The 12,544-nt window shown below is 36.0% G+C and overlaps 1 protein-coding gene across 4 annotated transcripts in view; it reads right to left on the minus strand.

Annotated features, from left to right (window-relative positions):
- Positions 1-127: 127 nt before the first annotated feature.
- The window catches only part of STT3A (STT3 oligosaccharyltransferase complex catalytic subunit A), a 28,051-nt gene continuing 15,634 nt past the window's right edge, over positions 128-12,544 (minus strand). For all 4 annotated transcript variants that reach the window (XM_014848589.3, XM_070489987.1, XM_070489988.1 and 1 more), the window contains 6 exons: positions 12,328-12,516; positions 11,916-12,032; positions 11,695-11,797; positions 4,470-4,658; positions 3,537-3,652; positions 128-2,914 (listed from right to left, as the gene is read on the minus strand). In XM_014848589.3, the coding sequence (XP_014704075.1) occupies positions 2,876-2,914; positions 3,537-3,652; positions 4,470-4,658; positions 11,695-11,797; positions 11,916-12,032; positions 12,328-12,516 (753 nt within the window). In that variant the 3' untranslated portion in view covers positions 128-2,875. The remainder of the gene's footprint in view (positions 2,915-3,536; positions 3,653-4,469; positions 4,659-11,694; positions 11,798-11,915; positions 12,033-12,327; positions 12,517-12,544) is intronic.

Consider the following 12,544-nt stretch of genomic DNA (forward strand, 5'->3'; position numbering starts at 1 on the left):
CGTCCTACATGCCACAACTAGAAGGGCCCACAACTAAAAGTACACAACTATGTACCAGGGGCTTTGGGAGAAAAAGGAAAAATAAAAAATCTTAAAAAGAAAACTTCCTAGAACTGATGAACTTGACTTTCCATACTTAGAAGCAAAAAAAGTAAATAAATAAAGTTTAAAGTACCCAGCACAATGAATGACCCACTCCAAGACACATCATTAGGAAAATTTCAAAACATTACATACAAAGAGAAGATCCTAAGAGGTCTGGGGTGGGAGTGAGAGGGAATAGACACAAAAACAAAAAATTAAGAATCAGAATAGCACTGCATTTCTCAACATTTAGAAGACAGAAAACAATGAGCCAATGCCTTTAAAATAATTCTAAGGAAAAGTTATTCGCAATCTGGAACTCTACCTTGCCAACTTATCAATCGTGACAAAAGACATGTAAGATCTCAAGAAATTTATCTCCCACACAGTTTCTCAAGAAGGTAGAGATGATAAGAAAGAAGTCAGGAGATTAACACACACAAAATGACAGTAAAAGGATACACCAACCCAAGAAGCTTATAGCAAATCTAGAGTAAACCAATCCAAATTGGAACATACCAGAACAGAAGACATCTCTAAGAATGAATATCTAATCAGTTTGAACATAGTAAAAGGATTAGTTGGCACAAATGAAGGAAAGTTTGGGAAGAAATTAGTGACAAGTATAAAAAACAAATGAAAAAATTCCCTCCAAAGAAATGTTATGCAGAAAAAAAATAGTAACAGTATACCACATGGTCTAGTTGTGAAAAGCCATAAGGTAAAAACTAAATCATAACTATAATAGAACCATAAAGATGGTAAGAATAAGTGTGCACATGGGAACAGCAGGATGGGGAAAAAGAGCTAAATCTTCAGTTTCCACATCAGAAAGTCAACTGATGATACCTAAATTGAAAACCAACACATAGCAAAATTAAGCAAATTATTTAATGATATGGAGGTAAGTAATATGAGAATCAGCTGAGTTGCAAGTGGTTACCTCTAGGGGGTGGAAAACAGTGTTGGTGCTTTTTTAGAATTATTCCATTTTTTTACACTAAGTGCACTATAACAATGAAAAAGAAAGGTAAATTTTTTAAAAAGATAGCTTCATGTAGCCTAGAAACTAACAAAATTAAAATCATAAGAGCAAAAACAACTATAGTGATGAATTAAAGAGTTATCCCGTATATACTATAGAGGAAGATCACTAATCATCTCTGATATTATTCATATAGGTTAAAAAAAACAAAAACCAAAAAAACTCAGAATAACTTCTTCCACTAGGAAGGAATTCTGTATATAAATCAAATAATGTATTTACATACAGTAAATCAAATCTTACATCAAATCTAAATCTCACCCACAGTTGAAGCACTTAATTTGGTTTGGAAGGCTAAATTTCCTGGGTACACAAGTTTTCCTGAGCATACCCTTTAGGAGCACCATTTTGACTTATCTAAAAGCCACGTAATTGCTCCTGTTTCTTAAAGAGAGGTAACACTAAACAGTTACCCTGTATAGTTTTTAATGACTTAGGTTTACATATATATATATACATACACACACACACACCCCCCCACCTCACTGGTATCTGTTTTATGTTGTAAAATACATACAATGTCCTACTGTACTGAACATAAAGCTGTCTGTATTGACATTAAATATCGATGGGACTACAGTGTTTTGAGTTAAAATTTTTTTAAAGTTTCTCTTCCCCTGCAGTTAGGCTAGCACTGCTCTCTAGGTACCTGCTAATGGCAATTCATCCCTCTTCTAATTTGTAGCTTGTCTGGCAAGGGCTTCAAAACCAGATCATCAAACTTGTTAGTGGTGTTTAATAACAACACATAGGCTAAGACTAAAGGAGAAAGAAGCTCTCTTTAAATAACCGCAAGAGTTTTAGTGCATAAGCTAAAGGAAATGAGCAAAGAGACATTTACTGTATCATGGATAAGTGAGAGTACTGAAAAGCTGGATTTCAAATAGACATGTAGGATTATATTTCAGCTGATTCAAAAACACCTACTGACCATCAAGTTCTATACATAATGTTGAAGGAGTTTCTCCCTCTCCATTGATAACAATACTTCCACTGTTTGCCCTGAGTCTTCAAAACTGCTTATTTTGGTTTTACTTGATTTATTCCTGCTTCAAAGAGAAAAAAAATAAAACCTAGCTAGTCCCAAAGAACTGCTGAGATCAGGTCTGGCTAGCAATCTTCTGTCCCTCATAAAGTCAAAGAGCCCCTAAGGACAAGAGATGTTGAGAACAGAGACACAATGTCAACAAAGCTGCCTTTCCTGCCCAGAAATCCATTCCTCTGGTCCCACAAACATTTATTCATTCAAAAAGAGTTTATAGAGCACCCACTATGTGCAAGGCATTGTGCTAGGTGCTGCAATTTTTGAAATGACAAAATTATTTGTATATGTAAGATCTGAGCTAGTCCTTGATAGTTTCCCTGATCTGAGAAAGACAGAATGCCGCTACATGGCTCATTTAGGGAGCTAAGAACATGATGAGGTCTGCTTTCTGTCCTCCTATCAGCCCAGCATAAACTTTTGCCTTCCTCAAATCAGTCATAGGTCAAAACAAATAAGGCACATTTTTAAAAAAATTCCCCCCTTTAATTGACCAAAGTAAAGCCATGACATTTGATTTGGTAACCTGCTCAGAATTATAAAAATCATTGCATTTGGCCCAGCCCATACTGCCCAGGGCAAAACTTTCAGACAATTCTAATCCCATCGTGCTCTTTTCTTATAAACTGCATATTTAAAAAACGTCTTCCATATCCTAAATGTGACGTATTCAGTGCGAAGCATATCAGAGCTGGATGTAACATTTATGTCCTTGACAAGCCTCGATTATCCAGGTCCTTTACCTGCAATATAAAGATGCCAGTTTAGTATTTACAATCAGGTCAATTTAGGAGAGCTTTTCTACTGAGTTGGGTTCACCCAGACAGGAAGGGAGTACGTTGGATTCTGCTCCCTGGTTTGGCTCTGTGACTAAATGAGCACAGGTCTGAGACTAGCTACTCTCTGCTTAGCCGTTTGGAGTAACTCTGTTAGGAGTAGTATAAATGACCTACTGTCCAAATATATCAAGAGTTCTCAATCTTTTCTTACGTAAGAGATAAGACACATTTCTATGTGACTTTCTATACCATAAATTCTTCAGTGGGAGAGAAGAAAATGTAGTTCAAAAACACAAACATACACACTTTTTCTTTTTTACCCCCTCCAAGCCTGATAATCACTAAAACAGATCAAGTCCAGCCCCAACTGGAAAAATATCACTGCAACCACTGCCAAAAAGACAGCAGACTGAGGTGTCTACTCTCTAAAAACAATCTAAAATAAAAATAGTAAACTTCTGAGTGAGTTGCAAGCTACTTTTCAGACATTAGAAGTGTTCCTATTTTAGAAATATGTGGCCCATTTTTAAGCACTAGACCCAATCTGCAAACGTGAGAGCTGCTTTCTAGTGTAACATCTGCTCACCTTGTATATCCTGACTAGCCAATGTTCTGTGGTATATGCTTCCTCCAGGACATCAAGCTCAAAGTCTTTATTTCCAATCTCTGCATTCCGGACACGGTCAAAGCCTGGTGGACGCTCTAGAAAGGGATGAAAAAGGCGACACATTTCTTACTACAGTGTTGATTTCCTGAAGAAACAGTAAATCAATTTGGTAAATCATCTACTAATTTGAACATTACTCCTCAGCCTGTAGTTGTTTAGAGAGTAGGACCTGCAGAAAAGGAGGCCAAGTAGTGAGGGCAAATCAAGTGTTACCCTAAGTGAAGTCCTCTCCAAGACGATGCTTGGCAGAGTCCATGGAGGTTATCTCTCTTAAGAGATAGGGGGCTGACTTCCAAGACCCTCTATTCCTGAGGATTGCCACCCAGAGGCCTCTGTGATACACTAGTAACCCTTCCATGGATCAGAGAAGAACCTAGCAGAAGTCAAAGGCCTGCATCCACTTCAGAAATTGTCCCTAGTGCCAAACCAAGAAATTGAAGTCAGAAGGAAAGCCCTAACCTAATCAAACTACTATCAATGTATTTACCTGAAGAAATGGGAAGACCTTTATCTCACTCTATCCCCCTTCATTCCTTTTTTCATTGCAATACCTTTTATTAAGAGGCAATAAAAAGTAAGGGGTAAAAGCACAGAATCTAAGCCAGACTGCCTAAGTTTAAACCAACTCTGCCACTAGTAATGTGACTTTGGGCAGTTAAGTAATCTATTTATACCTCCATTTCCTTATATAAAATGGATACAACATTAGTATCTACCTTTTGGATTGCTGTGAGGATGAAATAACTTAACAGATGTAAAGCACTTAGAGCAGTGCCTGGCACATGAAAACACTCTATGTGTTAGCTATCGCTGTTCTTATTATTGTCACTAGTGTTCGTATGCATCACTCACTGGCTTCTGTGTAGACCTGTCCAAAACGGTAGTAACACATCTTGTACATAAGGCAGTTGAGCAGCACTGGAGACCCCTCACGATCCACACGGAATTCCCCAGTTGGAGTATAATAATCGTGCTCTTTGATATGTTTGCCTGTGTCTGTGCTCCCTCCAATCCGGACCATCCACAGAAACTTGTTGATGTCTAGAAAAAAGAGAACTGCTGTATCACAAAGGTTGCTAGAGCTAAAACACCTAATGAAAGGCCACTATTTCTAAGGAAATTCTCCAAAATAGTTTTATAATGGGAAATAAACCATTTAACTCTAATTCATAAAAATAGGTAAGACAATGTGTGGGCAAAACTTTTTTCCTCAAAATATACACCTTTTTCTATAGATTATTAGACTCCTCAAGTCCTATGATATTGGTCCAGACTTAAGTCACAATTGAAATTAGTCCCAAGTATTAGCTATGGTTAACTGTCCAATATAGTAGCTACTAGCAACATGTAGCTATTAACACTTGAAATGTGGCTAGGCCAAATTAAGATGTGCTGTAAGCATAAAATACACACTGGATTTCTAAGACTTAATCCAAAAACAAAACAAAAGTAGGCAAATATCTTGATTACATGTTAACAATGTTTTGGATATATTCAGTTAAATAAAATTATTAAAATTTACTTCCTGTTTCTTTTTACTGTGGCTAAGAGAACATTTAAAATGACATATGTAGCTCCCATTATATTTCTATTGGACAGCAGTGACCTAGGATGTAAGGAGCTTTATCAGAAAGGTAGAAAAGACACGAACATGCTTGAGAAGTCAACATTTCTATGTCAAACACATTACGAGGCTCTATAAATCATGATACCACCATCACTCAGGTTACCTTTCTTAAAATATGTCACTCTCTGTATCTCCTCCACAGGCTTTAGGGAAATAGATGGTTAGTATAAAAAGTATTATTGATGCATAAGAAAAAAAAAGATTTCTATTGCACTGCTGCAAAGAGGTCCAGGGGCTATCACAGTGGTTAAGAACACAGACTCTGGATCTAAATTGCCTAGATTTGAACTCCAGTACTGCCAATTCCAAGCAGGTGACCTTAAGTAAGTTACTTAACCTTTCTGTTCTTCAGTCTCCTCATCTGTCAAATCAGAAAAATCACAGTATCTATAACAATAAGAATGCCATAATATTATGAGTAAGAGCATATAAAGCATTTAATACATCACTTGTCACATAGTAAGCATTCAATAAAAAATAATACTATCCTCAAGTAGTGTCTGCATTCTTACCTCTATCATACAAATGGAAAAACTGAGGTACAAAGACTTGCCTAGATCACAGGGCCACAAACATAACCAAAAACAAAACCCCAGGGCATCACCTCAACAATCTTAGAGGACTGATATCATAGTTTCCTAGCAGGTATGTCTGAAGCAAAAACCTGACAAGCTTTAAGAAGGGAAGTGTGCACAGCAAAACAATCAATCAACAAAATGAAAAGGCAACCTACAGAATGGGGGAAAATATTTGCAAACCACGTATCAGATAAGAGGTTAATATCCAAAATATATTAAAAAACTCATACAAATCAACAGCAAAAAACAAATAATCCAATTAAAAAGTGGGCAGGGGCCGGCCCCATGGCCAAGGGGTTAAGTTTGCGCACTCCACTGCAGGCGGCCCAGTGTTTCGTCAGTTCAAATCCTGGGTGCGACATGGTACTGCTCATCAAGCCATGCTGAGGCAACATCCCACATGCCACAACTAGAAGGACCCACAACTAAGAATATACAACTATGTACCAGGGGGCTTTGGGGAGAAAAAGGAAAAAAATAAAATCTTAAAAAAAGTAAAAAGATTTTAAAAAGTGGGCAAAGGACCTGAATAGACATTTTTTCCAAAGAAGATATTGAAATGGCCAGCAGGTACATGAAAAGGTGTTCAACATCAATAATCAGTAGGGAAATGCAAATCAAAACCACAATGAGATATCACTTCACACCTATTAGAATGGCTATTATCAAAAGAACAAGAAATAACAAGTGCTGGTGAGGATGTGGAGAAAAGGGAAACTTTGTGCACTGTTGGAAACAATGTAAACTGGTGTAGCCACTATGGAAAACAGTAGGGAGGTTCCTCAAAAAATTAAAAATAGAACTACCATATGATCCAGCAATTCCTCTTCTGGATATATATCTAAAGGAAATGAAATCACTATCCCGAAGAGATATCTGCACCCCCATATTACTGCATTATTTATAAGAGCCAAGATATTTAAACAACCTAAATGTCCATCAACAGATAAATGGATAAAGAAAATGTGACACACACATATACATATATATGAACACTATTCAGCCATAAAGAAGGAAATTCTGCCATTTGTGATATGTATCTATATACTTGTGCAATGGAATACCACTAAGCCATAAGAAAGATTGAAATCTCACCATTTCCAACAACATGGATGGACCTTGAGGGCATTATGCTAAGTTAAGTAAGTCGGAGAAAAGATGAATACTGTATGATCTTCTATGTGGAGTCTAAAAAAAGCAAACTCATAGAAATAGAGATCAGATTTGCAGCTGCCAGAGGCTGGGGGAATTGAGTGAAGGTGGTCAAAAGTTATAAGATAAATAAGTTCAGGGGATGTAATGTACAACATGGTGACTCGAGTTAACAATACTGTAATGTATATGTGAAAGTTGCTGAGAGATCTTAAACGTTCTCATCACAATAAAAAATAATTTGTAACTATGTGAGGTGATAGATGTTAACATGATAATCATTTCGCATTATATACATATATCAAATCATTATGTTGTACACTTTAAATTTATACAATGTTATATATCAATTATATCTCAATAAAACTGGGAGAAAAAAGATAATACACAAATGAATGGGCATGGCTGTCATCTAATAAACAGACCCCTGGCCTACTGGATCAGCAGTCAATGATACGCACCTTATCTTAAAATTTCCATATAATGTAATATCTGAGAAAACATTTTAAATCTCTCGTTTGTTTTCTATTAAAAATTTCAAAAAGAAAAAAAGAATGGAAGAGTGAAAAGTAACAGGAATTGCATGAAGGGCAGCCCATTGCTGAACAATACTGTTGTCTACAAAAAAAGGTAAATTTAAGGAAGGGAAGTATTGTATCAAACTCTGACATAAGAGAATCTAGACTACAATCAGATCTAAATATTTTATTTTAGATCTGTGTAAGCATTTAATAGAAAATGAGTAACATGTAATAAACATAACTTGCAAAAGGGCAAAATCTTATTCATGACACTAATAGCCCAAGTTTAAATTAAGAACATTTAAGAAACATGAGATGTGACCATGAAGTAATGAAGCTTTTTAAAAACACCATAGAATTTTTATACCCTAACGCCTGTTAATCCCTTTAGAAAGTGTTATTTTGGGAATCTGTACCACTTAGCATAAAAATGCTCAAAATATTTTGGAATTTCTCATTTGGAATTGTCTTCAGAGCCCAAGTCATGAGGATGTTTTTTAAAAACCCACTGTATTGAAATATAATCAACATACAAAAAGCTGTACATATTTAACATATGCAACTCGGTAAGATGTGGTATTTTTCTTAATAGATCCAGTAAAAACAAGAATGATGACTGAAGATGAGTTGGGGTAGGGGGAGTTGAGATCAGCAATTGAGGCAATACCAATGACTGGTTTTTGGCACATATTTGTGTATGTGTCTGTGTGTATTTTTGAAAGTGAGAGAGAGAAGCTATTTTAAAATGTTAAAAAGCATTGACAGAAGGCATCAGCTGGAAAGTTACCATGATTAAATAACAATAATAATAATAATCTCTAGGCTTCGGGTTCACTCCTTTTCATTGTACAATACCTCTCATATTTTTCAGAATTCTAATAAAGCCTAACTAATAATTTGAGCTTGAGAAATAAATTCAACATGAGAAAATAAATCGTATATACTGTCTTCTTTCATGATTTTCACATGCATGCTTTCATGAATTTAGATAAGTGTTTCAACTGTTTTTTAATAGTAATCTTATCTTTTTTTAAAAAAAAGTCTAGGGGCTAGCCCAGTGGTGCAGCAGTTAAGTGCACACATTCCGCTTCAGTGGCCTGGGGTTCGCTGGTTCGGATCCCAGATGCGGACATGGCACCGCATGACAAGCCATGCTGTGGTAGGCGTTCCCTATATAAAGTAGAGGAAGATGGGCACAGATGTTAGCTCAGGGCCAGTCTTCCTCAGCAAAAAGAGGAGGATTGGCAGCAATTAGCTCAGAGCTAATCTTCCTCAAAAAAATAAATTAAATTAAAAAATAAAAAAGTCTAGCTTCCACACATAGATCAGAGTAACTGTCAAATCATCCTTCTTTCAACAATTCATAGCATAATGTCCAAAGAAAGCTTTTCTCTGTTAAGGCTTTCTTTCCGAATGAGTCTTTCTTTATGTAAACTTATGTTATTTCTTTATGTAAACTTATGTCTGTCTGTATGTAAACCTTATGTAAATCAAAACTATTATTCTCACAAATTAAGCATCCATTTGACCTAACTAAAATCACTGATTTTCACATTTTTATAGTCCTACATGACCAATTTATTATGAAGGAGCAGCTTCTCTGTCTTCATTAAAACGTCTGTATTACCACTATATACATGCACAAATGAAAAAGATTTGTAATATCAAGCATAAGCAAGGATGTAAAGCCACTGAGAATTTCAGACACTGCTGGTAGGAACGTAAATTGGTACCACCTCTTTGGGAATCTCTTTGCCAGTACCTATTAAAGCTGAACAACATGCATCCCCTCTAAACTAGCATTTCCACTCTTGGGTACATATGTTCGCCAGAAAACATGCACAAGAATGTTCATAACAGCGTTATTCATGACAGCCCCAAAGCAAACACAGCACAAATATCCATCAACACTAAAATGCACACATTGTGCTATATTCACACAACACAATACTATACAAGAACAAGAATTAAGAAATTATAACCACTTGCAACATGAATAAACCTTGCAAACGTAATATTGATCAAAAGAGCCAGAAACAAGAGTACATACTGTACTACTCCATTTATAAAGTTCAAAAATATGCAAAACCTCCCAGGTATGTGTATATATATATGTCAAAACTCATCAAATTACAGATTTTAAATATGTGCATTATACAGTATGTCAATTATGCTTCAATAAATCTATTTAAAAAACAAAGAAATGGCATTGGAATCTAAGATACAGGTCACCCTTGAGAGATGTGGGTAGATACTGTAAGAGATATGAGGAGGAATTCTAGGAGACCAGTAACATTGTTTCTTGATCTGGATGCTGGTTACACAGATATGTTCCCTTTGTGAAAATTCACCAAACTATACACTTACAAGATCTGCATTTTTTTAAAATGTTAAACTTTAGCAGAACGTTAACTTTAAAAATCTGTATAGTCTAGGCTTCCTGACCTTAGCACTATTTCTCCCACGCTAAGTTCTTTGTCAAGTGTTCCACATGCTAATTTCCTTAACTTCACAAAAAAATTATATGTTACAAATAATGACATTCATTTTTATGCCAGCATTAAACATATACTTCCATGGGGCCAGCCCCATGGCTGAGTGGTTGAGTTCGCATGCTCTGCTTCAGCGGCCCAGGGTTTCGCCAGTTTGAATCCTGGGTGTGGACATGGCACTGCTCATCAGGCCATGCTGAGGCGGCATCCCACATGCCACAACTAGAAGAACACCCAACTGAAAAAAATACACAACTATGTACCAGACAGCTTCAGGAGAAAAAGGAAAAATAAAATCTTTAAAAAAAAAAAAAAAAAATATATATATATATATACACACACACATATATATATATATATATGTATATATATATACTTCTATTTACCTTAGCAGGCAATAAAAGGTTGAAAGTAGTAACTTAACAGTGGTTAGTGCTAACATTCCAGCAAACTATCCTTTTCCAGCAAATATATGCACACATTCATATATATGAAAACATATATAGAGCAAACATACATACATACACGAATACTTTCCTGTAGAATCTAGATATATTATTATTATTAGAAAGAGAAAACCTATAAACAATTACACACAACCAAATAGTGCTGGTGCAATTGCTTGTGAAAGTTCAAGTCTGCGGACACATCCTTGCTATCATTATTCTTCCTCTGCTTGTACAAGACACACATGGAAAACAGTCTTAATACTTTATACTTATACTTTATATGTGCTATCCAGGTGGATATGTTAAGTCTGTCTGTATCAGAAGCCAGAGATAATTTGAAATTTGAACATCTTTAAGAAGCAGCCATACGTTCAAAGAAAATTAAGATAGAAATATGAGGCAATTATTAACTACAGGAAAACAAAAGTTATTCTAGATAAGAATGTAACCATGGTGCACAGGTTGACTCAGCAGTGAATAATATTTACATAGTCGTGATTCTGAAAACACTTTATCTGGATTTAACCAAAATTTAAAATTTAAAAATTAACTCTACTGAGAAGATGCAAGAGGAAAGGGGGGGAGGCAGTGATACAAAGAACTAAATGCCTTATCTATTATAAGGAGTTGATACAGTGTATCTAAAATGATAATCAATGAATAGCAGAATATACATATTATTTAGAAATACAAACATAAGTACTAGAAGAAACAACTGAAGGAATGATTGCCTCTGGGAACTCATGTTATAAGGGGATTTAGCTTTAGGTGCAGAGGACTACTCATTTTTATTATAAACCTTCAGACGTGTTTAACATTTTAAAGTATAAACAGGTATTACTTTCATTTTTTAAAAGTTTTTTTAAGGCAGAGAACTGTACTTGGATTATTTTTCTAAAAATATGGTTTTACTAATAATGGGAACATGGCAATCTATACCATATATATAACATATATATAAAACATTTTAAGCTGAGAGATGATTCTAGGGCTTAAACCCACTAAGAAATGCTAATCTTAAGTTCATTTTCAGAAGCCTTATGTTCTTGGTTTATTTACTGGTTGTGGAACTACTCCTAGGTCTTTAGACAATTACAGCATGCCATACCTACATGAGAATTATTTACATTTACTTCCAGCTTGTTGCCAGACACACAAAACAGTCAAAATAACCAAACCTCAAGTTGCAAATACTTGGGAACTTCCCCCCACCTAAGAAAATATTCCCTGTAGCTAGAAACAGAATCAAGTACATTACCATCAGAGGAATACCCAGTAAGGCCTCCAAAAATGACCAGCACATAGCTAACATCAAGCTCCCTCATGATCTCATAGGCTTTTTCTTCTGTGGATGCCATTGCCTAGAAAAATACATGCACATTTTCTCAGAGCAAAGTTTCAGGTCATACGATCCCTCATGGAGAAATACTTCCAACTACACTCTGTGTGCCAAATGCTAAAATGATCCTGTCACCTTACCTGCCCTACTCGAGAAATATGGGTATTATTCCAAGTGTTGTTATCCACTAAAATTGTCCGATTCGCCATAGCTGTAATCTGGTAGCCATAATCCCACCACGACATGACCTTTGCATCCTGAAAGAACAGAAAATGGAAATAACAAGCTTCTCACTGCCTCCAAAAATCAAATGCAAGAGAAGTAGTAGGAAGGCATCTGGTAGAAGTGAGTGTAGATAATTACTAGTAAAGGTCTCTATAGAAGAAATCCTACATTGAACAAAGGTTGACCTTTAAGGCTCATTTAACACAGGGTTGTACAATTCCAACTTCTCCAAGCCTTCCACCCATCTAAAAGCTACATGATTCACTATAACATCAAATGTCTCCCTCACCCCCCTACCCCACAACCCTACTTCTCCCAAATCTTTACCTCTGGCGTATTGTGACGAAGCCAATAGTATGCTTCTCGAAAGTCATCAAAAATGATCCTACTGCCATCCCCACCACGGGCAGACAGCACAATGGAGGGAGAAGAGTAGGCCTCACTGGTCACCCAGGTTGAATGAAAGGTATAGGTGATGAGAAAGAAAGCCATGACCAATATCATCCCACTTGCCACCTAAACAAGGAAGAAGAATTATGTTGTA

Source organism: Equus asinus, chromosome 20 (genome assembly GCF_041296235.1).
Source record: "Equus asinus isolate D_3611 breed Donkey chromosome 20, EquAss-T2T_v2, whole genome shotgun sequence".
Classification (NCBI taxonomy): Eukaryota; Metazoa; Chordata; class Mammalia; order Perissodactyla; family Equidae; genus Equus; species Equus asinus.